The 27982-nt window shown below is 41.6% G+C and overlaps 1 protein-coding gene across 1 annotated transcript in view; it reads left to right on the top strand.

Moving 5' to 3' along the window:
* Positions 1-14506: 14506 nt before the first annotated feature.
* Positions 14507-27982, top strand: part of igsf5a (immunoglobulin superfamily, member 5a) — an 83013-nt gene continuing 69537 nt past the window's right edge. The window contains exons 1-2 of the mRNA XM_062537377.1: positions 14507-14544; positions 15359-15410. Coding sequence (XP_062393361.1) covers positions 15371-15410 — 40 coding nt within the window. The 5' untranslated portion in view covers positions 14507-14544; positions 15359-15370. The remainder of the gene's footprint in view (positions 14545-15358; positions 15411-27982) is intronic.

The raw sequence follows: 27982 nt of genomic DNA, 5'->3' as shown, positions 1-27982 counted from the left end.
TACTTTTAAAGTGTTTTATATGTGATTATTGACCAAGAAAAGGACAACATAATAATGAGTCAGATACAGTGGGGAGAACATGTATTTGACACCATGCTGAAGTTGGTTAAAAAGAGGAATATAAAATCATCATTTGACAATTGATCTTAATGCCTCAATTAAAAAAAATGAGTAAAAATCAAACCGCTAATGACACCAATTTTCTTTGTGATTGAAGAATTTATCATAAATAAATAAATGTTCTTCCTTAAATGCTAAGGGGAAGGAAGTATTTGACCCCTATGTTAAAGGAACACTTTACCCAGGGGATAAAGGGGGTTTTACAGACATGGGCTGCTGTAAAAGGTTGTCATGCAAACATAAAATCTAGGATGTCCCAGGAAACCTGGGTGGACAACCCGGTCAATAAGCTGCTGTTTGTGTGTTATCGCCCTTTTTATTTCCATTATAAGTCTATGGACCCTATATATTATGGGGTGAATAGGGTAAAAAATTTTAACAAATAGATATCCCCACAAAAATTCCTCAGATGATTATTTCAGGCATGCAAACTCCTCACCTTTCGGCGAAATTCGTCGTTTGGAATCAAACATAGGTGACTTACATGATTCATGCAGATCCGATGAGAAAATATTTGGGCGGGGGGGGGGGGCGGTCAAGGTGAATAGAATTTACAACTGAGTTTAAAAATCAGGCGCAGACGCTAACACATCTTGAGGTGTTTCCAGAGCCGCATTTAAAACGTGTCTGATCAGCAACGGATGCGTGAATGTAGCCCCTATGCGTTTAATAAACATTGGAAGCTAATTGTTGACAAAGATGCAACACAAACAGAACGCGCACGCCAAGTAGGCTATAGCCTCCCTGTTGTGAGCGCAGATGCGTCTGAGATGTCAGGTGAAATAGTGATCCTAGGAGAGATGCCGAGGGATTTCACAGGTGGGCTAGTTGAAACTTTCAACTTCTATTAGAAAAAGACGCTGAGATTAGTGTAGCAACGTAGCATAGGTTGTTTTCTTCTAAGGTTCGTTTTGTCCAGAGACACAGTTGAATGACATGATAATGCTGTCTTTTGCCTATGTAACTCAAATGATTCGCTAGTAACGTAGCCAAAAAAAGTTGCAACTGCTTCAGACCAGAAATGTGTAATAACTTCATTGACAGAGAGAGAGAGAGAGAAAGAAAGAAAGCGGGTCTCTCACACTTTGGAAGATTTTTTTCAATTTTTTTTCACTTTTTTTTTTTTTTGTTGTTGCTTTTTTTTTCGGGGGGGGGGGGGGGGGTTGCGCACTCTTCTCACCTTTTTCACCCCTGACCCGTTTTCATGCCTGTTATTTACATTAAGGCAATACTTTTTTGTATTGTAAGTTTTTTAAATATCATGTACAAATATGTAAATGAGGCATCATACACTTAAATGTATGCAATAGCCTAATTATCAAAAGTTTGGCCTGTACCTTATGGGTAAATACAGTAAGAAATAGCCTAGGCTGAGCCTAACCTATATATTTTCTAGGATCTTACACCCTGTAGATATGATTTAACCCTCTGGAGTCTAAATCCCCCCTGGGGATTTGAAAAACTGTTCCAAACACACATCTGAATCTTTGAGTGAGTTTTTATACTAGAAACATACAGTACCCTCCAGAATTATTGGCACCCTTGGTAAAAGTTTACTAAAAATAGGTCTAAAAAATTATCTTTAGGTGGTTTATTGTACTCCCACAATGAAAACAATGAGGAAAAATACACCCTGCAAGGGAAGCAAATTTATTCTGAGAAAAAGGAAAATCTCATAAAGAAATAAATGTTTACTGTACTGGGTACTGTATTCGTGACACCATTAGAATCCTTTAATCAACTAGTTTCCAAATATATTTGTTTTAAAAGAGAATGCATCAATGGCACTTTGCAAAAACAATAAAAGAAAATCCTAGGATTTCAGTCCTCTCACCTGCAGTAGGCCCATTCAAAATGCCCATTCACCTTCATTTGCATTTGAAAGAGACACTCACTAAGTGACACATTTAATCTGACTTGTTTCCCATTTTTAGTAAAACTACATAACATTTTTTTATTGTATTTTTACTTATATGGAGCCAACACCATTGTTTTCAAGGTACAAACTTCAAAAGCCTTAGCTCGATATATTTATAGTGGGTTTTTGACCTTTGACCTTTGAACTTTGACCTCTAGAATAAAACCATGGCTCCGTTCGAATTGGGAAAAACTGCTGCCTCCTAAGATATCCATCTAGAGAGCAAGGCAGCGAAGGCCGTTCGAAACCGGAAAAACTTCTAAGATATCTTAGAATTCCTGAATAACGGTCAATTTTGAAGGCAGCATCGATGTACACTTCAAGCTGCCTTCTACCCAGAATCCTTTGCGGCCACATCTGAATCTCTGTGAAAACAAAACAAACATGGCTGCCGATATCGGTAAATGACTGCCGAATCTGTTGAAATGTCATTTGTGTGACGTTATTTAGCTTGGATTTGTGAAAAGTAGATTGAAAATAAACGATTTACTACCTGGTTATACCATTGTTGTACGCACTAATAACGCCTGGTCTGATATATTAGCTGCCAGTGAAACTATTTTATACCGTTAGCCTGCTAGCTTATGTAGGCTAATTTAGTTTAACGTCAGGCAGCTCATTTTAAAATTACACATTTAATATAAAGTCATGTCTAGTTAGAGAGCTCTCTATTTAGGGAGGGAGGCAGTAGGCAGCTGCCTTCCGATTCGAACGGAGCCTATATGTGCCACTTTTGCATAGGTGTTTTTATTTAGATGAAAAACTTAAAAATCTCAAGGTATAGCAGACTGCCTCAAAGTGCCTGAAAAGGCCCCGGACCTCCAAGTGTTGATATGTGCTGAGACAAGTCTCACCTTCTTCCACAACATTTGACAATGAATCTCTCTAAAGTATTTGCGGTAACACTTTAGTTTGGGGTGTCGCTGTTACAGTGCACCTACCTAATTAGGTACAGTGGTACCACCTGTGCAACAACATGTACTATCAGGTACTATCATTGTACTTGCATTATGTATTTGTGGGTACCTACATATAGTTGTTACATTGTAATACTGAGTGCTTTTACAAAACTTTACCAATTTGCCTACATTTTTCATCAGAGGCAAAGGGCTGACCTGAGACCTGCTGGATGGGGTAAATCTGGTCATGAAAGATTTGATATACAAACCATTCTTAGCTCCAGTCAAGGGGAATTTATAACGTGTCTGATCAGCAAGGGATGCATGAATGTAGCCCCTGCCCTATGCGTTTAATAAACATTAGTGGAAGCTAATTGTTGACATAGACGCAACGCGAACAGAACGCGCAAGCCAAGTATAGCCTCCCTGTTGTGAGCGCAGATAGATGCGTCTGAGATGTCAGGTGGAATAGTGATCCTGGCGAGGAGAGATGCCGAGGGATTTCACAGATGGGCTAGTTGAAACTTTCAACTTCTATTAGAAAAAGATGCTGAGACTAGTGTAGCAACGTAGCAGGATGTGTTCCTCTAATGTTCTTAAAGTTAGCGAAATTAGACAAACATGTAGACATAACGAGTTATTTTGATGAAGAATACGTGCAGTTTGAACCATCTAGATTGGCAATAGTTGAAGCAAACAGGCAGACATTATAAGTATATCAAAGGCTAGTGTGACAGTTGAATTAAATGAGACGTAGTTGATTGACATGATAATGCTGTCTTTAATGCTGGGCCCTGTTACTCGAAGCACACTGCACACTGCGTATAGACGTTACGCAAAGCCTACGCAAAAGATATACAACTCAAATGGTTCGCAAATGATTCGTAACATAGCCAAAAAAAGTTGCGACTGCTTCAGACCACACGTAACGCACGTAACCGTTTGAGTTATGTGTGTGACTTGCGACAAGTTTCAGTTACACCCGGATCATTACGAGTTCGTAAGCCATGCGTAACGTAAATTTACATTTGATTGTCGAGTTGCAGGACCCTGATCAGAAGCCTAGTCTGTGCCTACAGGTAGCCTACAGGTTAACCTGTAATATGAAGACCGTTCACATAACTTTATTGGTTGGTTAAGCACACTAGCACAATATAACCACAATCTGTAGTAGCCTAGGATGCATGTTAAAACGTTTAAAAACAATTAAAAAAATTAAAGCCTATCTACCCTATTTTATATAATAATATTAGTTTGAAATAGTGAGTGTCTCAAGCAAGTTTATTGATTACCTGGTTTGGTCCAACAAATAGTCAGACTTATCCTTATTCTGTTTAAGTGTCCATTAGGCCTATGAAATCATCAGAAATGTGTAATAACTTCAAGCACAGAGAGAGAGAAAGAGAAAGAAAGAAAGCGGGTCCCTCACACTTTGGAAGATTTTTGTCCTTTTTTTTTAATTTTTTCCTTTTCAGAGAGGGGGGGGGGGTTCGAAGAGTCTTCTCACCTTTTTCACCCCTGACCCGTTTTCATGCCTGACATTGATAATGTACCCCCGTGAAGGCCCGCCCAGCCGCTTGGCAGCGGCCACCTCCTCCAGCCGCATGTTGGTTATTACGCCCGGCCTGTGGCCGAACAGGGAGGCCACGAAGCAGGCGAAGTTACCGTAAAAACGGTAGCGGCTCACCTGCTTCGCTCCATCGAGGCTCCCCTCCAGGTCGTCTGCGGGAGAGAAGAGACAGATGACGGTTAGTTTGCGGGATAGAAGAGAAACATGACGGTTAGTTTGCGCAAGAGGACGGCGGGTTTAAAACCAGAAGTGCAAGGACACCTACCCAGCAACCCCGCCATGCTCGCCTTGGCGAGCTGGTTGCACTTCCTTAGGTTGTCCACCGAAAGGACGTGGGCCAGCTTCTCCCTTTTGTGGCGCATCTGGTGGAGGGTGGTCCTCTTCCACAGGTCCTCGAGCGCCCTCTTGAATATGCGCTCCACACCCACTAGCTTCGCCCCGCTCAGCCTGGAGTGCTGGGGCTTGGTGTCCTTCATATACTGTATGAAGGCCGTGACGTTGTGTAGGTAAAAATTGGCTGTCATCACGGCCTTGCACACCGTCGTGAGGTCTGCGATGTACCTGAAAAAGACAAGATCAGTGTTAGTCGCTGGTCGTTCGGGCGGGTTAAATGCAGAGAGCGAATTTCCCTCACGGGAAATAAAGGATATACTTATACAAAGTCAAGGATAAGAAAACATAACAAAACGTTGCTCACCCCCTCACACGCTCCGGGTCATCAAGGAACCTCCATGTCGGGAGGTCCTTTTGGCCTTTTGCCATGTAAAAAAGAAACACCTTCACCCGGCTTAACTTAGATAAGGCGGTCTCCTCCGCCCTACCCTGGGGGTTCGGGCCCGCCTGGAAGTTCTTGTATTCCGTTAAGAACTCCTCCATCGACTGGGGGAAGGTCAAGCTCCTGAGAAGGGAGGATCTCCCCCTCTTCTCGAGGAGCTTGGCGTGCCAGGCCGCGGAATCGGCCACCTCCATCTCCTTCGATGCAGGCTGGGGGGTGGGCTTCGGGGGCGGGCTTCGGGGTGGGCTCGGGGGCGGGCTCGGGGGCGGGCTCGGGGGTGGGCTTCGGGGTGGGCTTCGGGGTGGGCTTCGGGGCGGGCTTCGGGGCGGGCTTCGGGGCGGGCTCGGGGCTGTCGGGGGCCTCGGGGCTGTCGGGGGCCTCGGGGGTCTCCCCGGCCGACGGCAGGTCTGAGACCTCCTCCTCCTCCGGGACGTCGCTGGCCGCAGCGACCCCAGCGAGCTCCTCCTCGCTGCTGCTGCTGCTACAGCAGCTGGGGGATGTCACACCACCACCCTTCAGGGCCTTCACCTTTCGTTTGATCAAAACAATGGTCTTGGACGCCTTGGCCAGTTTTGACCGAAGGCGCCTCACCTCCTCGTCCCTGGAGGCCAGCTTCCGCTTCAGCCCCCTCACCTCGTCGGCGCCCGCGCCGGCGCTGGTGGAGGCCACCTCTCCCTCCTGCCCCTCATCCGGTCCAGGGCCGATGTAGGCCTCCTCCACGGCCTCCTCCCCCATGTCCAGGTCCAGAGTGGACACCATGGCGGGGGTGGGATGGGTGGCCCGGAGGGCTGCCAGGTTCTCCAGGGCCGTCCTGTTTTTAATGAGAAAAAGGAGTCGGCGCCGGTGGGAGCCAGAGAGCTTATAATGGGGCATAAAGAGGGTGATAACACACAAACGTTCCGGAGAAACTACCGTAGGTAATATTAATCCTGTGCGAACGCGACCCTCTGTAAAGATGTCATATTTCGTCACATCCTGATTTAAAAACCAATCCAATGTCTGAATGAAAACATAACATGCTGTGCAGCTTCTAATAAGACATTAGCTAGTTTGCCTAATAGCTTGATGTTGTTAGCCATTTCAAACTACTTATGGCATAACATAAAGCTAACGTTCGCTAGTTTAACCAATTTGTATAGTCTTTGAAATCTAAAAATGCCGCATGCAACTGACGGAACGTATCACGTGCATGCACGGCGACAAAGTAGTTACTCCTCCCATGTCAAATAAAATTACAGAGATTTCTAGTCCCGTCTGAATTGAACATTTACATTACAGAGATCATGTGATAAACCTGCATTACTCTACATCCCCCCTGTAAAATAACTCCCACCCGAATAGGGCTTTACGCGCACTAAATGTGCCCGCTATAGTGGGTAATTTTAATTTCCTTGAAGACACAGCAATTGAGATCAAGGTAATACGCAGCAGCCGATTAAACCACAAGTATGTATATATATATATATATGACACCGCAATGGAGCTTAAGTCGTCACGTGACTTCTTGCTCAAGTTTAAAACCGTGTTAAACTCCAAAGTATAGTAATTGCCCCTACATTACATTTGGCTGGCACATTTTAACCAAAGCGACTCTTGCAACAACTGAAAAGTTTGGATTGCCATGAGCGTATGGGTGGCAGAACCAGACGTCTATCATCTGAGGAGAACAATTGTCGGTCAGTACAACATATGCCTGTATGAGGGCATTCAAGTAAGTGGGAGCAGAACCAGAGACTACTTTAGGCAAGCGTTATGGATTTGAATTTTGATGCGGGTGACTATTCATGGGTTTCATCGGGTCCCTTTCTACAGGTGTAGGCTATACAAGCACCTAGATAATGAATGCAGACTGCATGGTGCTTGATTAATACACCTGTGGAAAGGGACCTGATGAAACCCATGAATAGGTAGCCAATGTAGCTGGGTCAGCAGCGGGGTAACGTGCCCTCTTAAATTGGTTTAAGACCAGGTGCACTTCCGTGTTTTGGATCATCTGAAGGGGTTTCACTGTGCAGACTGGGAGACCTGTCAGGAGGGAGATTATGGCCTGTACCAGGAGTTGGGTAGCATATTGAGTAAGGTACAGCCTGATTTTCCATATGTTACAAAGTGCAAAATGGCACGACTTTGCGACCGAAGCCTGTTGTCAAAATCATTTCTATGTATGCAGCAGTGCCAGTATTGGGTCATATTACTTTTAAATTAATCCATTGCTGAATACAAACTACACACTAATTTGTGTAATCAGTTGCACAATCCATTGGATTACAAACATAATGTAACAATCTGAATATTTTTGGATTACTTCAAAATAAAAGTGTGAACCATTTTGTGCCCGTGCTGAACATTCCATTTTTGATGCTGGATGACTTCACACAAAACTCATTTCTTGAGTTCTTGAGGCCTTCTTAACTTAACTTAAGGCCTTCTTTTGCATGGGTTGCTCGCATCCGCCCGTAACCTTATAGGCTATTATGTGCGTAGTGGCAGTATACTCTTGATTATAATAAGAGGCAAATTGTTACAGGACAACTTAGACTGACTTCCCCAAAGCACATTACATTTTAAAAGCATATACTATAGGATGAACAAAGTCTATGGACTTGCTATATTAAATCCAGTAGCCTAATAATTAGGCCATGTGCCACGTCCGATTTCGCAAGTAGGCTACATTTAAAAATCGACAGCCGTCTGTGAGACTATCCATTTCATGAAGAGCAATGGTCTTGTGCGATCATTCCCCCTCCCCCACACTCGTCTAACCAGTTCACTAGACATTATAGCCTACCTATATGCGGCATTGAGGACGACTGCCTCCCTCCCCCCTCTCTCTCGACAGACAGACACTTGAGCCTGACACTAGGGCTCAGGGTCATGACATCAAAACTTCGCGGGCACAGCCATATTGGCAGCTTCACTCCTTAGTTTACAATGGATTAACTCCCGCCTATTAGTGTGTTCCTGTTACTTAGTTTTTGCTTTCTTGGTCGTATGTTGCTGTGTAGTGGGGTGTAACAGTGCAACCCACGATCGCAAGAGGAAAAGAATAAATGACTGCTATATTTCTGCTTCTTGTCTTGTGCATCTGAATGAATGGATATTACGTTCGGTGCGCTACGCGATATTCCTAGAATGCAAGGCGTGTGCCCGAGCCCTATTATGTAAATGTAAAAATGTGTGTGTGTGTGTGCGCTGAACCACGAATTCACATATTAACTTTTCTTTTCAGCAGACATCACAAACATAAAAAAAATCACAAAACTTTTGCGAATCTTTCATTTTTTTAAATAAAACAATGCCTATCGTCTTGATGGGTTCCGGAGAGATTCGTGAAGAGGGTTTTGAACCCCGGTCGCTGGCGTGCGGTATAGATGCTTCAACCAGTTGCGCCACAGGTCAAGTGTTAATACCATTGCGCTTAGCATACATTTTAACACTTGCCAACAAATATAAGGGATTCAGTCAGTCAAGTTCATTTATTCGCGGCATGCACTTGAAACGCCGATCAAAAGTTCTGACATGTTAAACTCACGTTAGTCATTAATTCACCACATGATAAAATGCTGTCATATAGCTTGACGCACAGTAGCCTACGGTAGTCTATGTCTATCTCTGAATCAACATGAACATGCATAACGAGATCCATATAAGTTGCTAGAAACTTATTTTGCAGAGCTAGGCCTACTAGTCGATGGTTACAATGAATCACCCTCACTGCCATATCGCATATCTGACCATCCATTGTTACAATGTTACAAAATGCGCAATCTTCTCCATGCATGTAGCCTACGGTTATAAGTAAAGTGACAAGCATAGGCATGTATTAAAGAGATTTCTGTTAAATACATTTTATTTTCAGTTGTCAAAAGTGGTGGGGACAAAATCTGTGATAAAAAGTGCTGGGTACATGTAGCCTACCCAGCGTCGCCGGTTAAAATGAACATGCCTCCGTTTTAAAATAGCGTATACATTTCTAAGTATTCCTAGCATATAAATGTAGCCTAAATGTCCATCTTGTCCATCTCTTTCATCTTCGCCTTGACAATAATAGCCTATTCACGGAAATGCGGTCTTGTAATCGTAATGAATTAATGAATTAATCTAAGGTTGCCTATCGAGTCTTTCAGGTTGAATTGAAGGCTATTTCCTTCTGATAGGCCGATAGCGATTTTCTAAAACCATTTTCATTAATTTCAACAATGGTTTATTGAAACGCTGTTTGATTAATTTCGCCAGTCATCACCTTCATTTTAATGGTTAAATGAGACGGATATGCGGAGCATTTCTCTCCCTCTCCATTGACCAAAACGTTGCTCTGGCATCTCTGCCTGACTGAGTGAGTTATAGGCTACGTTGAGTGAGGTAGCTGTGAGGCAAAGAAAGGAGCATTCTCAACCCGTACCATCTGTAGTTTCAGTTTCTGTCGCGCAAATGTGCACACACATGCATGCATTCAATGAATGCTCACCTAGTTGTGTGGCTCTAGTCTATGTATAATCGCATTGAATTAGCAGGCAATTTCCTCCTGATGGCAGAAACGTTTGTTGTCGTTGCTACAGCAACCTGTCAGATCAGTTAGTAATGTGGCCCAGTCTGAACAGAGCCATATCCGATTTGGGCACTTGCTATAAACAGTGTGGACGGTCAACTGTAACGACTGCGTTTACACTGCAGATCGGATATGCTCAATTCCGATTTTGTGCTCATATCCGATTTTTTTGATTGCATGTTTAGTGTTTACTACTTTCTCTACTTTCACCAGAGACACAAATCCGATCATGTGTGTTTACATTTGCCAGACACTTGAAATGGCCTGCATTCGCATGGGCTAAACGCAGTGATGGGCAAGCTACTTGATTTGTGTAGTGAGTTAAGCTACCAGCTACTCTACAATAAATTCAGCTTCACTACACAGAAGCTACCACCCATAAAAATGTAGCAAGCTAAGTTACAAAATTTTGTCAAAAGTAGCTTGATACATAGCAGCTACTTTTAATTAAAACTGCAAGTCGACACAATTTTAGTGATCAACACAACTTTCAGTCAGATAAGGGCTAAAATATTATTAGATTGATTTATTGAACAATTAGCCCAATACACAAAAAACAGATGCAAATCAGAGCACATTTTACCTCTAGTTATGCAAGAATGCCTTACTGCCTTTTGAAATTGTAAATCAAATAAATGTATTTTCAAAGGAAGAGAATAGTGTAGGCCTACGTGATAATAGTCGCATATCATTACAATTCATACATGGCCGGTCGTGATGGTTAAGGTAAACTTTCGTTTCGCATGGCTGCATTAACCAATCAAATACGCGCAGCTGGAGCAAGATACTGTAAGGAACATTAGTAGCCTAGGATTGCATGAGCAGAACGTAGATTGTATTAGAAGTGAACATCAGGTAATAGGCCTACTTAAAAAAGATAGAAGTGCCTTAATTTGTAACAAAAAAACGGGACATTTTTTTTTTAAAAGAGAACAATCCCAGGAAAACGTGTGGCAACCCTACCGCATGCGCTTGTACCCGGCGTGTTGTCGTGGACACATAAACATCCTATCTGTGTCTTCCTAATTTGTGGTGTTGATGGCTGCAGGAGACACTTATGTATGAACATCAGAAATGTCCAGGAGAAAATAGCTTTCAAGGACGCTACTGCGCTACTTGATCAATAATATAGCTTAGCTACTGAAAAGTTACTTGGTTTTGTAAATAGCGACGTTACCGTCAAGCTACTGAAAAATGTGGTTATAGTGGCGTCGCTACAACGACGCTACTGCCCATCACTGGCTAAACGTTTCTAAAACATTAGGCTATTTGTAGCCTACGGGCAGTGCACCAGTTAACACATTCACACATTTTATTTCAACACTGGTTAACAATTTCAGTCACACAAGACCTACAATGCGTGTCTACGTCGACTAATTAACTAATTGGCTGCATCTGAAAACAAACACTTGCTGTTCCAGAATGGACGCAACAGAATTAAGTCTGCTCTTCGCATTCAAAACCCTGCGACGTCCTTTTGATATTACCAAAATTCTAAAACAGAGAAGGAAGAAACGGGCAATCATATCAGCATACGCTTACGCTGCAGTTATTGCTGCCACCTCAATAGAAAGGGAGATTTGGGTCCACGAAAGGACGCAGGACTGGTGGGAGCAACTTGCCGCCGGCTATGGCCATGGCGAATGGGTGGCCAATTTCAGGATGGGCAGGGCAACTTTTAACATGCTCAGCCAGCGTGGCCACTCTGAATGCACTTCAAGAGGCTCCCTTTTGGGATAACTAGCGCTCCTGAGATTTTTCAGAGAAAGATGATGGAGACAATGCAGGGGCTAGAAGGGGCAGAAATCTTTATGGACGACGTCCTCGTCTATGGCGCCACAGTGAGTGAACACGACCAGTGCCTAGAGAAAGCCATGCAGCGCATTGAGAAGGCTGGATTGAAGCTCAACCGTGCAAAGTGCTCCATTAGGCAAAGCCAGCTGCGGTTCCTAGGGCATCTCATCGATAAGGATGGAATTCGACCCGACCCAGACAAAGTTAAAGCTATACAGCAGCTACAGCCACCAACCAATATACAGGAACTGAAAAGGACTCTGGGAATGGTGAATTATCTTGGAAGATATATCCCCAACCTGTCCACTGTGGGACAGCCGCTGTATGAGCTCTTGAAAAACAAGAACGTGTGAACATGGAGTCATGCACAACAAACAGCTTTCGAACACATGAAAGAGCTACTGACGACGGCGCCAGTTCTTGCTTACTACGACGCGGGCAAACCTACGGCCTTGTCAGCAGACGCCAGTAGCTATGGACTGGGGGGCGTTCTCCTTCAGCTCCATGGGCAACAATGGAAACCTGTCGCATATTGCTCCAGACGCCTAACCGAAGCTGAAACACGCTACGCCCAGATTGAAAAGGAATGTCTGGCTGGCGTGTGGGCGTGCGAGAAGTTTGATAGGTATCTGACTGGTCTGGCACAGTTCAAACTAATAACTGACCACAAGCCATTAGTGCCGCTCATCAATAGCCATAGTCTGGACAACGTACCGGTGCGGTGTCAGCATCTTCTCATGAGGCTGATGAGATTCAACCCAGTAGCAGAATATGCACCCGGGAAGACTCTGGTCGTCGCCGACACCCTGTCTCGTAGCCCGCTGTCCAGTACATGTGCTGAGACGGACACTGAGAATGATGTGGCGTGCTATGTTGCTAGTGTAGTGGGGGCAATCCCTGCTAGCCAGAGTAAACTGGACGAGATGAAAATGGCAACTGCATCTGATGCCAATCTGCAGTCAGTCATTAAGTTCATACACACAGGATGGCCGGAACATATCAGCAAAGTGCCTGTGAGTATAAGAGCATACGTTCAGGTCAAAGCTGAGCTGTCAGAACACAATGGTCTGGTCCTCAGAGGATGCAGGATCGTGGTGCCACAGTCGTGTGGCACCACGATTTATAGAAATACTGCATATGTCCTCCACAACCAGTACACGTGTTATACAGAGGTCGAAGGCCATTTTCGCCAGGTTTGGTATTCCAGACGAGGTGGTAACTGATAATGGGCCGCAGTTTTCGAGTGCTGAGTTCCGGGAATTTGCAAAGCAGCTTGACTTCAGACACTGCACGTCCAGCCCCCATCATCCGCAGGGTAATGGGCATGTAGAAAGAGCTGTCCAAACAGCCAAGAAGATCCTCAAGCAAGCAGATCCAGTCATGGCCCTGATGATTTACAGGTCCACCCCATGCTCCTCCACCGGTTACAGCCCTGCAGAGCTGTTAATGGGGAGAAAGATTAGGACGACCCTCCCTACCTTGGATAAGAATCTTCAACCAAAGTGGCCCAGCAGAGCAGCGGTGAAGGAAAGGGATGAGCAGGAGAAGGCTAAACAAGCCTATTACTACAATCGCCGGCATGGAGCCCGACCCTTACCTGTCCTGCAGCCAGGTGATGCAGTAAGGTCCAAGTTGGATCATGGTCAAGGCCAGCGGTGATCACTAGTGAAAGCATCACTCCAAGATCTTTCATCATCAAGACACAGCAGGGAGCTGAACTTCGGCAGAACCGCCGCCACCTTCAACCTGAGCCAGTTCCCGAATCTTCTTCACCAGCAACCAGCGAGAACACAGGAACAGACACCCATGAACACAGGAACAGACACGTTAGAGACTGTTCCCACCAGTCAGAGTGTGGCTACGCCTGCAAGCTCCACACCCGGTCAGACGGTGACCAGATCTGGACGGGTGTGCAAACCAGTCAACAGGCTTGTCCTGTAGATTGGATATATGGCCTTTGGCGGGGTAAAAAAAAAGAAAAGGGGAAAACATGAGAAATGGAAAAAAAGTGAATGAGAAAGTTGTATTGAAATGGCATTTATGTTGACAATGCTGATTTATGTTCACAACAGAAAGTCTATTTCTCTGATTTACATGACTTGTGTTCAGTGTATGTAACCCATTTTGAAAGGGGAGATGTCATAGCACAACTATGTTAAGGTTGGTTGATGTTAAGGGGAATAACCCATTTTGAAAGGGGAGATGTCATATACGGTAGTTGAAATGTGCCTGCGCTTATACTGTGACGTATACGTACGTAACCAGAAGTGATTCACGCATGGTGCTGCTACGAGTTCCAGTAAAGTTACTACAACTGTATTACGCCTCAGGAGTAATCTTTGACAACTTCAAACTGGTAGTCTAAACGCGGCCTAAAACTCGGATATGAGAAGGAATCGGATATTAATCAGATTCGTCTGCAGTCTGAACGCAGCCTTTGTGACAGTGGAGAGCCGTGATTTGCCTGTATGTGGTGTCTTGCAATAGCATAATTCTCTTTTTTTCATATCGCTGTTTTATGTTCCGCTAGCAACAAATTTGGTACTTGTGCCCATGTTTCCAACAGACTCTGACGAAGATGCAATCAACATCGAAACGCATAGAATCTACTCCTTCATTGATTAGACTAATTCATTTTGAAAGGCTGAGTCACGAAGTCATAGCTTCTCAATGTAATCTGCTTATAATAGCCTTATGTGACTCATGAATGACACTTTCCAGGCCTATCCCCCAAGCGTAAACAATATGCAAAGTTATACTGATGTACTGAGAGGCACTAGGCTACTTCACACACCTTGTTAGATAAAATGAATGGTGGGGTGTTGGACTTTGTCCTCATGCTGAAGAACACAGAGTGTTTGGCCAAATAAGGTGTCGGTCTGTGTGAACAGGATATCAAGTGTTCCATTTAAGAGTTCGGTAAGTTTTTGTTTGATATAGGCTACTATTAGAAAATTACTTTGATTGTCAAAATTCATTTGTGGGGAACCATTTCTTAGATGATGTACTCTAAGCTGTTTGAGCTAATCTAATGTTAAGCTAACACTACATTTGACTTGATGCATTCACACATTACGTATGTTTCGGTGTATGAGGTCTGGTTTATGCTTCTTGAGTGTCATCAAATGTCAAAGTTTATTTCTACAAGTACATACCTTGAAGTACATAATGTACACAATGCAAACTGAAACAGAAACATTGGGTTTCCAATCAACTTTTTAATGTATTTGAATAAGAAATCCTGACTGGAAACTAAAATACGCATTCACACATATGCAATCTTCTAATGTGCATAGAAATTAGATTTTCTACAGGACGATGGGTTAACTCTTAATTCATATAAGGTATAATGAAAAAACATGACAGAAACCATTTACGGGCCTATATTCAAATTTGTTCCATTTTTACCTGCGTTTCCATAAACCTTGCTCTCAGGACCTTACGTTTACCACAGTCAGGTAGATGACGTGTGGCAGGGGATAGAAAAAAGTAGATTCAAAATTAAATGAAGCCTTGCATAGTGCTATTAGTCTGGCACTCAATCTTTTAAAATGGAACATTAGCCTGGGGACTCTGCGCTTTACTTTTACTGCACAAGAGGCGTGATCAATGGGCATAGTTCATATGACTCCGTAAACTTGGATAGTCCTTCAACCAATCAGACCAATGACCCGGTTGCTACTATATGCTCTATCAAATATCAAAAGGACTAATATAAATAATTTCTGTTAAGGATTTGTGCAACATGAGAAATTTCAAAATGTTGCTGTTCATTCCACTCATAGGTAAGTACCCTTACAAAAAATAAATGTTTGATGTAGCCTAGATGGATGGAGAGATGGATGATGGAAGGTGCCTTGTATCAATTCTACTGCAATGTACTGTAAATTGTATTGAGCGCAGCTTTTTGGTTAGAATTATAATAACAACTAAAGAGCATTTCCTGAAGTAAATACCAGTGCATCCAAATTTGCTGTGGCTACTAGGGTGTAGCCAGGATGGTCATTGTGGTTGCTATGCTGATTAAAGTGTTTGCTATGCTGGTTACTAGGGTAATCATGTTATGTTCCCTTACAAAAGTCTAATGTTTGCAGCAGATTTTCAGCTAACTTGTGAGTGATTTATGGGAAGCAAATGAGTTCCCTAGAAAATATTGCTAGAAGTTTACCAATGTTGGCTGCTAGAGGCAAACTTCCAGCAAAGTTCTGGCAACATTGAGTATTGCCGGAATTCTGCCACAATTTTGCCACTAGTGGCAAATGTGTTCACCAGTGATTCACCACCACAAATTTGCTGCAACATTGCCAAGAGTTAACCACAACTGTTAACCAGAAACCTAATTTGCATGTGAAAATTTGACCTTGCTGCAATTTGCAGCAACTGTTGGCCAGAAATCTGAAATTTCTGTAAGGGTTTTACTATGGCAGTTGCTAGGTTGGATTATGTTTGTTGTTGCTAGGCAAAATGTTTTGTTTCATATCCACCTTATTCTTTAAATCGGAAATCTGGCTGGTTTTCATCTTCCGTTCATTCTGTTTAAATGATCAGGGCGGAGCTAATGGTTCACTCTAGACGGGGCGAAGACCTGTAGTGGCGCGTGCGTGCGTGCGTGTGTGTGTGCAACAAGACTTTCAAAGCGCTGACAATATTTGTCCTTTCCACAGTTAGGTTTGTGCATGGTCCGTTAAAAAGTAGCCGTAGAGTACTAAACTACTATACTAACGTAGCTTTAAACAGGTAATGAACGTTCTGACAAGCACACCCATTCCCTACCATGTTCTTGCCCATCTGAATTAACGCCTCTAGCTTTGCTGCCTCCATCCTTTCTGTTTTCGTTGTTTACATCCATGATGAGTCTTGAGTTAGTGAATTAGCTTAACAGTGTATGGCGATAAAACAGCAAATAGGCCTATCGCCGCGTAAAAAACAACAACAAATAGGCCTAGTCTTGCGAGCCTGCGTGCGTGCGTAACCTATTGTTTCTGCTGCTCAAACAAATTATGTGCATAGCCTATAGACCTACTTCTGACTTTGATAGCCTAACGTGTTCACTAACTTTGCAGAAAATTGTAGCCTATGTCATGCAGTTAATGGGATACTGTGCTGCATTGAGAAGTTATGGTAGGCCAATTTTGTATGAATACACACACACGCACATGGGATGTTTCTCTTGTTGTTGAGTATAGCCAGCAGGTGATAGGGATGTGCACAGTGCGTACGGCCGTACACCTGCAGGTAGGGGAGCGCGGGGCACAAAGTAACACTTTTTGGTTTTGGCTAAATATTTCTAAACCCATTCTAGTTTCACTGCTCATATTGTTATTCAAGCAACATACAGTTAAGCCCAAAATTATTAGCCCCCCTGAAATTTTGGAACATTACTCTAAAATTCTCCTTAAATTTTTCATCCCTGATCAAATTTTAAAAATCAAACATTCGCCAGTGTTATTATGTAGAATCTGGTGCATTTTGGAGTGTTAATATATTATTAGGAATGCTTAATCTCAAATTGTATGAAAAGTGCAGTGGTCAAAATTAATAGCCCCCATGTGATTTTTTTGCTTTTAAACGCACACGACCAACCTGTCACCTTTCAAGCCACACCTTTGCAGTTAGTTAATGTCCAGACAACACCTGAACACCCAACCAGCATTGATTGTTTACCTAAAGACTTCAAGGAACAGGCCTACAGGCACTTGAACACCTGTCTGAGAGGGGACTGCCTTTACAGGCATACTGAAGATAAAGGAAATCTGTCTGGACCTCAGAAAGAACATCATTGAGGCCTATAATATGGAGAAAGGCTATACTGTAATTTCTAGATGCTTCACAGTCTGTAGAACAGCCGTGCAAGGCATCATTACAAAGTACAAAGAGTTCCAAGTTTGTGCATAACAAACCTAAGTGTGGATGAAAATGCTAAATATCTCAATTTAGAGAGAAAAATCATCAGGGATGTTAGCAAGCAACCCTGCACATCCGCCAAAATGATAGTTGCTGACCTTGAGACCTCTGGGGTTAAAGTCTTGAGGAAGACAGTAGCGAGGGATTTTTATTGTGGAGGCCTCCAAGGTTATCGGCTGAGAAAAACCCCTTACTCCAAAAGGGGCGCTTCAAAGTCAGACTGAACTTTGCCCATGCACATTTAAAAGCTAAAAATGAGTTTTGGAAAGGTGCTGGAATAGCCTACACAGAGACGAGAGGGTAACACTTTACATTACGGCTCGCTAATAAGGTGGTAATTGTATGGTAATTTCTATGTAATTTCATGGTAACAATCCCTTGTTACCACTTATTACAAGTAATTTCCATGTAGTTTCTAGTGCAATTACTCCGCAGTTTCTAGGTAATAGCAATGCAAACAGCATTAATTAAGGTGGTAATTTCTATGGTATTTTTATGTAATTTCATGGTAATAATATTTTTTAGCCCCTTATTACTATGTAATTTCTATGCAATTTACAGTGCAATTACTCTGCAGTTTCTAAGTAATAGTGATGCAAACAGCTTTCATTTTAAGTTTAATAAAATGGTAATGATTTAAAATGAATCTAGTTCTTGAAATGATAGTCCAGGATTTACTTATTGTTTTTGTTTAATTACCTGAAAAACAAGGAGGTAATTTCCAGGAAAATACACAGCATCAGTGCCGTAAAATACACTATCACTTATTTCCACTCAGTTACTTAGTTATTACCATCTCTGATCTGAAATAGGTTACCGTGTACTGACATTCAACACACAACCACATGTTGAGCACAACCTTAACTTTGAAAACATTGTTTTCACACATTTAACATGTTCTGCAATAATAAAACAACATAATCAAATTCTGAAACAGTAAGCTAAATATTTTATTTGCAGTGCACCCTAAACCTACCAAAACATTCATACAGGTACAGAGGTGACGTGTTTGTTACAGATGAAAATATTATAATATTTCGTTGACTTCTTTGGGTCAGAAGCTCCTCTCAGAATATAAATCGTCCTTCTCAAAATTATGACAGCAGACACGGTAATCCATTACTTTAGCATTTCGATTGAGGTGTCAATGTCCACATTCAAAACAATAAGCCACTGGAGACCGACCGTATCGCAATTACAGCTGATGAAAAACTTGCTGGAATGTAAACTTTTAATTTTTGTTTCGCTGCCGGGAAAGGAACAGACACGAACCACTCTGTCTTCCTTGTCCTCTTTCTTCTGTCTGTAGCATATCTCACCAGAGAAAAGACGGGCTCTGATCTCACTGTAATTTGAGCACTGGACTACCCGTAGTCTCTTCCGGCAATAGCTCCCGTGCGTGCTTCCGTGTGAACACTTGTGTGACATTTCTGTGCTTCATATAGAGTTGCAGTCTCGAACGATTTCTAAGTGTGTACAGACTATTCCAAAGTTTACAGACTAACTGGTGCTTTGTTTTATGTGTAGACACCTCGAGTTAGCTGCTGACGCGGTTTTGCGCTGTTTTGAGCAATGTTAGTGGTTTAATTTTGAAAGCGTAGCCTATGGCTTTATGCCACTGTTAGCGATTTTGGGCTGTAGCTCATGCTAGCTCTGCAGGCTAGCCTACTGCTGATCAACGAAAAATACTTCTTCCATGGCTTAGTTAAATTTTTGGCGGACTTACAGGCTACTTTAAATGTTGTATGTTAAATGTTAACTTTCTTTTTTTGCAGAACAAAGTAATAAAGGTCGTACTCAACATGTGTTTGTGTGTTGAATGTCAGTAGGCTACAAAATAACCTAGCCAGATGGTAATAACCAAGTAATTGAGTGGAAATAGGTGATAATGTATTTTACGGCCCTGATACTGTGTATTTTCCTGGTAATTACCTCCTTGTTTTTCAGGTAATTAAACAAAAACAACACTAAAAATGTCATAAGGATAATTGATGGGTTTATCAACACAGCTAGGTAATTAAATAGGAAGAGGCAATAGTGCATTTTACAGCTCTGATACCATATAGTTTCCATAAAATTACTTCACTTGTTCCAGTTTAGTTACAGGCACATAATGTCTTCTTTACCAGCTTACTACGACAATGACTTGGTTTTTCTCTTTCTTAGTAGGCTAATAACTAAGTAATTGGGTGGAAATAAGTGATAATGTATTTTACGGCCCTGATGCTGTGTATTTTCCTGGAAATTACCTCCTTGTTTGTCATGTAATTAAACAAAAACAATAAGTAAAGTTTCAAATAATTACCATTTTATTATACTCAAAATGAAAGCTGTTTGCATCGCTATTACCTAAAAACTGCAGAGTTATTGCACTGGAAACTGCATAGAAATTACTAATAAGTGGTAACAAGTGGTAACAAGGGATTGTTACCATGAAATTACATAGAAATTACCATACAATTACCACCTTATTAGCGAGCCGTAATGTAAAGTGTTACCGACCAGACCTCAACCCCATTGAGAATCTGTGGCACGTGCTTAAAGCAAGAGTCCATACAAGAAAACCATGCAGTTTGAATGAGCTGGAGCTAAAGAGTGCTTAAGAGATATGTGCCAACCTAGTAAAAGACTATTCAAAGAAGTTGTTGTCAGTTGAAGCAAAGAAAGGCTACACTATTGGCTATTAATGGTCTGGGGGCTAATAATTTTGAACATGTCGATTTTTGCTTTTCTTGTCACAAATCAGAGCATGAGTAAACAATGATCATCAAACTTTGTGGGCATACTGTCTTTGCGCTTCTGTAATCATATAAACTAGGCACATTTTTGGAAATGGTCATTTTCATGTATAAACAAAGGATTATGTCTGAATTCATAAGGGGGGCTAATAATTTTGGGCTTAACTGTACATATCTCTGCTACAAATGTGCACTGGAAGTTTGTTTGTAGGACCTACCGTTCTTGAACAACTCCACCGAGAGTAGCGATAGGTAGAATGTTACAACCTGCCCCATATGCGGGGTTAGTTGTAACAGATAGAGGGTTAGTTGTAACACTTGTTAAAAAGTTATATTCAACAAAAATAATTCAATAGCACTGTGCTAAACACCAATTATAACTCTATAAAACACTTCTTTACTAAACCTTCCTTACTAAACCTTACTATAATAGTTTAATTTATGGATCTTTATCCATTTTTAAAAACATTAAAACGTTGTGTTATTTTATTGTGTAGGCTATTTCAGGTCATATCATTTAAATTGCTCTTTTGTTGTTTTGATTGAGTAAATAAATGTAAATGTAAAAATGTGAAGAAATGATTTATGAAAATTCATAAACACATCCGGTTCTACCCTGTGCAACCATCTAAAAAACCTGTGTTACATTTAACCCCACGTTACTTTAGGCGTGTTTCCACTATCGGAACTATCGGGCCGTTTTTCAGGGACTTCGCCGTGTGCGCGTGTCTCCACTGACCGGGCCGTTCCGACAGGGCCGTCTTCAGGGCCATTTACAGGAACTAAAGGAGTACCTGATGGAGGGTAGGTACTAAAAACGGCCCGGTAGAGTCGCTGGGCGATACTAGTGGCTACCTCGCGCAGATTGGTTGTCGCAGTGACATCAGCAGATCGCGACAAACAACCTCTTTGAACCTCTGTGATTTTTTTCACAACATGAGAAGCAGAAGATGACTCTACTTTACTCTACTCTTCAAAAGAACTCTTCTAGTCCTTCCAGTCTCCTAGTCAAAACAGAGCTTTTCGCTATTGTTGTTGCTTGTGTGATGCCAATAAAACTCACTTTCCAACACGTAATATTATTTCACTTTGCCTGTAAACTGAGCTAGCTAGCTCAGCTATAGCAGTACATAGAAAGTTAATGGCAAGGGCTAGTTTGCTAGCTAGGAAGCTGAGGACTGTGGTTAAACGTGTATGTTGTTACAAACTAACCTCATTGCTTGTGTGTGATACCAATAAGACACACTTTCGGACACAATAAACCATTTCTTTTAGCCTGTTAACCGACCTGCCTAGCTAACTTTAGCACTGTAATGGGAGTTGATGTTCGGTTTCGTACACGCAACCTTAGCCTACAAGCTGTTTACAGCTCCTCTATTCACGGTAAAATGTCATGTTTGGTATCTAGTTAATCTAGATACACTTATGATGTGGGTGCTTGCGTTTCTTTACGAATCTGCAGTCTTAGTTGGTATAGAAATGACTATTAAGTGACAGCTATATGGAACCGAGTAAACGGACGCGATTTGATGACGTGTCGTGAGGTCCATACAGGGCCATCACTGTAATGGAGACACAACGTCTGAAGGGCCAATCACATTACAGGCGGCATGCGCTATGAAACCCATTAATTTCAATGGGTTGAGAGCACAAAAACGGGTCTGCCGCTGTGCTCAGCAAAGCGCAGCGCCGGCGGCGTTTTGCCGCTTTGCCGCTGTTGCGCATACCACGGTCAAAGTTGAAATATGTTGAACTTTGACCGCGGCGCGCTGTAAGTGAATGGTCTTTTGCGCGGAGCCCAGAAGTAACCATAGAAATAGGAGCGGTAACAGCAACAAAAATCGTAGAACGTTATCTCAACCAAGAGCAACCTAGCGGTGATAGCAGCGCATGCCGTCTATAATGTGATCGGCCCTTGAGAGGACCAGGCCAGTCGCGGCCCGGTCAAAAGTACCTTCCCCCAAAAAAGTCCCAGAGCCAGGGTGATGGAAACACGCCTTTTGTGCCCCGCGCTCCCCTACGGCTGCCAGCTACTCGGTGTTTATCCCAACATCATGTTTTTATTTAAGCCATTCCATGTTGTGCTTATTGGCTGGGGCATGTTGTTTTCTTTCATGTCAATTCAAGATTGTTTGTGTAGGCTAAACTACCGGTCAAAACTCTCACAGTTTTCAGAGAGTGTAAAGCTGTGTTAATAATTTCTTTGCTTCTTGACCGAGACAAAAGTGGTCATTGAATTCAGCATGGAATCTTATATGTTATGTTATGAATTAAATTATGTAACTATTCAAAGCTCAACTGCAGAATAGTTGAACTACTGGTTCTTTGTTCTGTTTCTTGTTATGCAGGCCTACATTAAAAAGACAAAGAAAAGAGAGAAAAAAACTAAAACAAAAAACCGCCATATTTGGTGGCCATTTTTTTAAAAAACGTATCTTATATTTTAAAGTTTAAAGGCCTTCTATGTGAAAGTGTGCTCATATTTATATGCATCATGGTGTAATATGTTATTGTATTTAAAGTTTTTGCCAGCTTTTAATCCATTTTCCCATTACAAAATCCAGGGGTCAGATTTTGAGCGCCTACGGTCCTAAATCTGATCAGACCCCCTTTGTGAGCCTTCCTTTTCATGCTTTTATCACAAAGTGATCGATTTTTGCGCTTACCCAGCTAACAATTTCTGGTTAGGAGAACGTTTTTAGAACGTTTTTTTCCTGGTTAGGAAAACGTTGCCTGAAAGTTGCGAAAGTTGCCACAAGGTTCCCCAGGAAAGTTTTCTTGACGAAAATACAACGTTTTTTTCTGGTTGTTTATTTTGGTTAACAGAACGTTCTCCTACCCTTTAGGGAACTTTACTATATTTGGTTGCATTAACGTTCCCCTAACCTCCCAGCAACAAAGTGTAAAGGGGGAAAAAATATGTAGAATTATCGTGACATCGAGGCATGGCACCGCTGTACACTTGCCGTCTGCGGCGACAGCCTATCTGCAATCTAGGAGAGCGAACGTCTCTGATGATTAAGGCAATGACAATATACCACACGCATGTTCATTCACTTACCATTAGCTGCTTGCTGAACTGCGACGAACACGGCGCGTTACAATATATATATGTCAGCTAAGTATTTAAATGCGGTTAGGTCTAATACTTTCTTGTCTACGGTGTCTTTTCCTATAATAAACGATTAGTCAGATCAAAACATAAGCAGAGCAGGCGCTAGCCTAACACACTGTTTCAACATTCAAAACTGGCTGTTTTTATTGCATCGTATGCCATTAAAAGTCCTCGGTTCAGAATTATGATGGATTTTGGTTTATTTTGTTAAATTGGGACTGGGAATTGTGGGATAGGCTGAGTGAACAGCACAGTAACATAGGCTATAACTTAGACTACATGTTAATATAAAACAATTCTCCCCCGGGAACATTGTGCTGTTTAAGATGCAGTCTCAACGTTTGAGAAAGAATTCATTGGAGTCCTCGTCATCATATTTTCATAACAAATAAAGCTTTAAAAAACATGAATGCATTTCAGGTGCCACTCTAATCGATTATGGATTAATCCAACACTATTCGTCAGATTAGTTAGCATGAAATCGTTGTGTGCCTGCCTGGGACTATGGCTAGCTAGCTCTTCCACCCGGTTTACCCTGTGTTTTTTAAAAGCCTGTTGGACTTAATGGAACAAGTGCATGGAGAACGATGTGAAGAATGTGATCGATACCATACAGCCAGTAGCCTACGTGAGTAACTTTATCTCTGTGTTATCCAAATGTCTTAAAGTTAGCGAGGTTGAGTCTGCTAAAACACCAACACCCCAGAACTCACGGACCCAAGATGGAACCTAGCTTCTTCTCGCGCTGGCCCCTTTAGCTGACGGGCTGGCTCTGGTCGGCCGAATATCAATCCAACAGAGGGGGGAAGAATAGAATAGGGCTATATGTCGATTTCGCAACAAATTATTCCGACTTTGCAGTGTGGCTGCTGGCCGTGTTCAATTGGAAACTCATAGAAACTCTGGGGCGATTTTCATCAACAATAATCAACCCCACGCACATAACCAGAGAATACCGATATGGTTGTACAAATATGATACCAAAAAACAACTAAGTAGCAACGTTGTGTGAAAAGAGAAATGCAACCAGAATATAACGTTTTTTTCTTTAGTTGTAATAACGTTCGAGAAACGTTGATAACCTGGTGCTAACGTTCTCTCCAGGGTATTAGAAGGTTACTGATAAATAACCACAGGAGAACCAGCGGCTAACGTTATTTGCTTGCTGGGATTCAACCAAAATATAACGTTTCTTTTTTAGTTGTAAAAACGTTAGGGGAACGTTATTTGTTTTGACAACCTGGAGATAACGTTCTCTAAACGTTATTAGTAGGTTGCTGAAAAACGAACCATAGGGGAACCAAAAGCCAACGTTAGTGAAAGTTAGCAGAACGTTAATTGTTTGCTGGGTAGCCGCCCTACTATATTTATTAAAAACGAAATATATATATATAAAAAATAGCCTAGGGCCTACTACGAAAAAGTTGAAAGTCAAGTTTGCTTAAGGTTTGTTCAAGAACTCTTCCAGAGTTTTTACCTCAAACAACACAAATAAATGATACAGATAGCCTACCTCAAACGTGCTGTATGTCATAATGAAACAACCACAGACTATTTACACGGTTTGACACGAATGAGAATGGCTTAGTGCAAACTGAATCTATGACCAAACGATTTGATTCGTGCACGAAGCGCCATCTAGCAATCATTATGTGTAAGTGACAGCGTCCCAGTCTAAGGACTCAGCGGTCATTTGACCGCCTCACCGCGCTTTAAGTAGTTCACACCAGCATGCCGCTTCTAGTAGGTCGTCAAAGCGGTCAAATGACCAGGGTGCGGCGCTTCTTATAATTCGGTCAGAACGGCCCGGCGCTTCTACAACCCCTGGCAAAAAATATGGAATCACCAGTCTTGGAGGATGTTAATCCAGTTGTTTAATTTTTTAGAAAAAAGACAGATCACAGACATGACACAAAACTAAGTTCATTTGAAATGGCAACTTTCTGGCTTTAGGAAACATTAAAGGAAATCAAGAAAAAAAATAATTAATCAGTAACAGTTGCTCATTTTAGACCAGCCAGAGGGGAAAAAAAATATGGAATCACTCAATTCCAAGGAAAAAAATATGGAATCATGAAAAACAAATTGACAAAAGAACACTTCAACGCACCACTAGTACTTTGTTGCACCACCTCTGGCTTTTATAACAGCTTACAGTCTCTGAGGCATGGACTTAATGAGTGACAATCAGTACTCTTCATCAATCTGGCTCCAACTTTCTCTGATTCCAGTTGCCAGATCAGTTTTGCAGGTTTGAGCCTTGGGATGCACCATTTTCTTCAAATTCTACTACAGATTTTCAATTGGATTGAGCATTATCGAAGATGTAACGATCGCCGTCTCCCCAATGCCTTTACCTGACATGCAGCCCCATATCATCAACGACTGAGGAAATGTGCATGTTTTCTTCAGGCAGTTGTCTTCATAAATCTCATTGGAATGTGGATATAACTAGATGAAAGTCATATTCAGTGATGAATCGCGTTTCTGCAATGGGCAAGGTGATGATGCTGGAACTTTTGTTTGGTGCCATTTCAATGAGATTAATGAAGACAACTGCCTGAAAAAAACAAGGTCATTGATGATATGGGGCTGCATGTCAGGTAAAGGCATTGGGGAGATGGCGATCGTTACATCTTCAATAATGCTTATATTATTATTTACAGTGCATGAAAATGCACTGTACTGTTCTTCCTATTCTTCTTATTACAGTGCATGAAAATGCACTGTACTGTTCTTCCTATTCTTCTTATTACAGTGCATGAAAATGCACTGTACTGTTCTTCCAAGTCTTTTTCCGCAACTTCTTATTATTATAGTGCATGAAAATGCACTATACTGTTATTCCAAGTCTTCTTATTATTACAGTGCATGAAAATGCACTGTACTGTTCTTCCTAGGCTTCTTATTACAGTGCATGAAAATGCACTGTACTGTTCTTCCTCGGTCTTCTTCTTATTATTATTACAGTGCATGAAAATGCACTGTACTGTTCTTCCTATTCTTCTTATTATTACAGTGCATGAAAATGCACTGTACTGTTCTTCCTAGTCTTCTTCAACTTCTTATTATTACAGTGCATGAAAATGCACTGTACTGTTCTTCCTATTCTTCTTATTATTATTACAGTGCATGAAAATGCACTGTACTGTTCTTCCTAGGCTTCTTATTATTATAGTGCATGAAAATGCACTATCTTGTTCTTCCTAGGTTTCTTATTATTATTACAGTGCATGAAAATGCACTGTACTGTTCTTCCTAGGCTTCTTATTATAGTGCATGAAAATGCACTATATTGTTCTTCCTAGGTTTCTTATTATTATAATTCTTTTTCTTCTAACGCTCGCAATTCAGCTTGAACCGTTTAACGTAGAAACTTGATTCAAACTTTGCTACGTAGGTCTTACTAAGGAGACCTGTGCAATATATTTTTCAACTTTGGAACTTTTATACTTTTTAAACTGTAAATTAAAAACTATTAAACATTTCCCCATAGACTTAACATTGCTCATTATGACATCACGGCAGCAATTAGAATGTTACGCCAGGTGGCCAGTCCAGGTGCAGCAGCTCTCTCTCTCTCTCAGGCTACATACACTGGCTCTCTTAAGACTAGCCAGTTAAATTGATTACACCTGTATCTGTATCCACTACTCTCAGTAGAGAGCTGTGTCTCTCCAGTCTACAAGAATATAAGGCACATTCCATCCAACTTTCTATCCATTCATCTTCTTCAGACCATTCACTCATCCACCCATTAAACTGTCTATCAACATCTATTAAACAATCTGCCTATCAACATCCATTAAACTCTCTGTCTATCAACATTTATTAGACTATCTACATTCAACTTTTAAATGATTTACTCTGTCTCAGGCTTTAAGCACACTCTCTCTTAAGACTAGCCAGTTAAATTGATTACACCTGTATCAACTACTCTCAGAGAGCTGTATCAGTGTCTCTCTTAACAAGAATATAAGGCACATTCCATCCAACCTTCTATCCATTCATCTTCTTCAGACCATTCACTCATCCACCCATTAAACTGTCAATCAATATCTATTAAACAATCTGCCTATCAACATCCATTAAACATTCTGTCTATCAACATTAATTAGACTATCTACATACAACTTTCAAAGTATTTACTGTGGGTGCCTCTCAAGCAGCGTTTATATGTCCTCCCTCGCTCCTTGATCCTCAATGATCTACATAAAGAAAGATAGAAGAAGGGCTAGACTATCCCATTGTTGCCGCTCCATCATTCTTTATGTAGATCAGTGAGGATCGAGGAGCGAGAGAGGACGCGTAAACGCTATATGAGAGGCACCTTCTGTCTCAGGCTTTAAGCATACAATCTCATTTAGACTACAGATTCTGTTTCACTACTTCCTCTGTCCACAACTGTTTCAAAATAAAGGTCCTCACTGCAATAATACACTATTAAATCATTTAACCATTGTAACTACTCAACTATTTAACTGTTCAACCATTCCAACTGTCAGTTATCAACTATGCCTCCAGTCAACTACACGAAACCTCCATGTACCTAGCAATCAACATACCAACCATTAAAATTAAGCGTTTATGACCGTTTCCA

Source organism: Sardina pilchardus, chromosome 5 (assembly GCF_963854185.1).
Source record: "Sardina pilchardus chromosome 5, fSarPil1.1, whole genome shotgun sequence".
NCBI lineage: Eukaryota > Metazoa > Chordata > Actinopteri > Clupeiformes > Clupeidae > Sardina > Sardina pilchardus.
The sequence above is the reverse complement of the archived record's forward strand: the minus strand, read 5'-3'. Positions and strand labels throughout refer to the sequence as shown.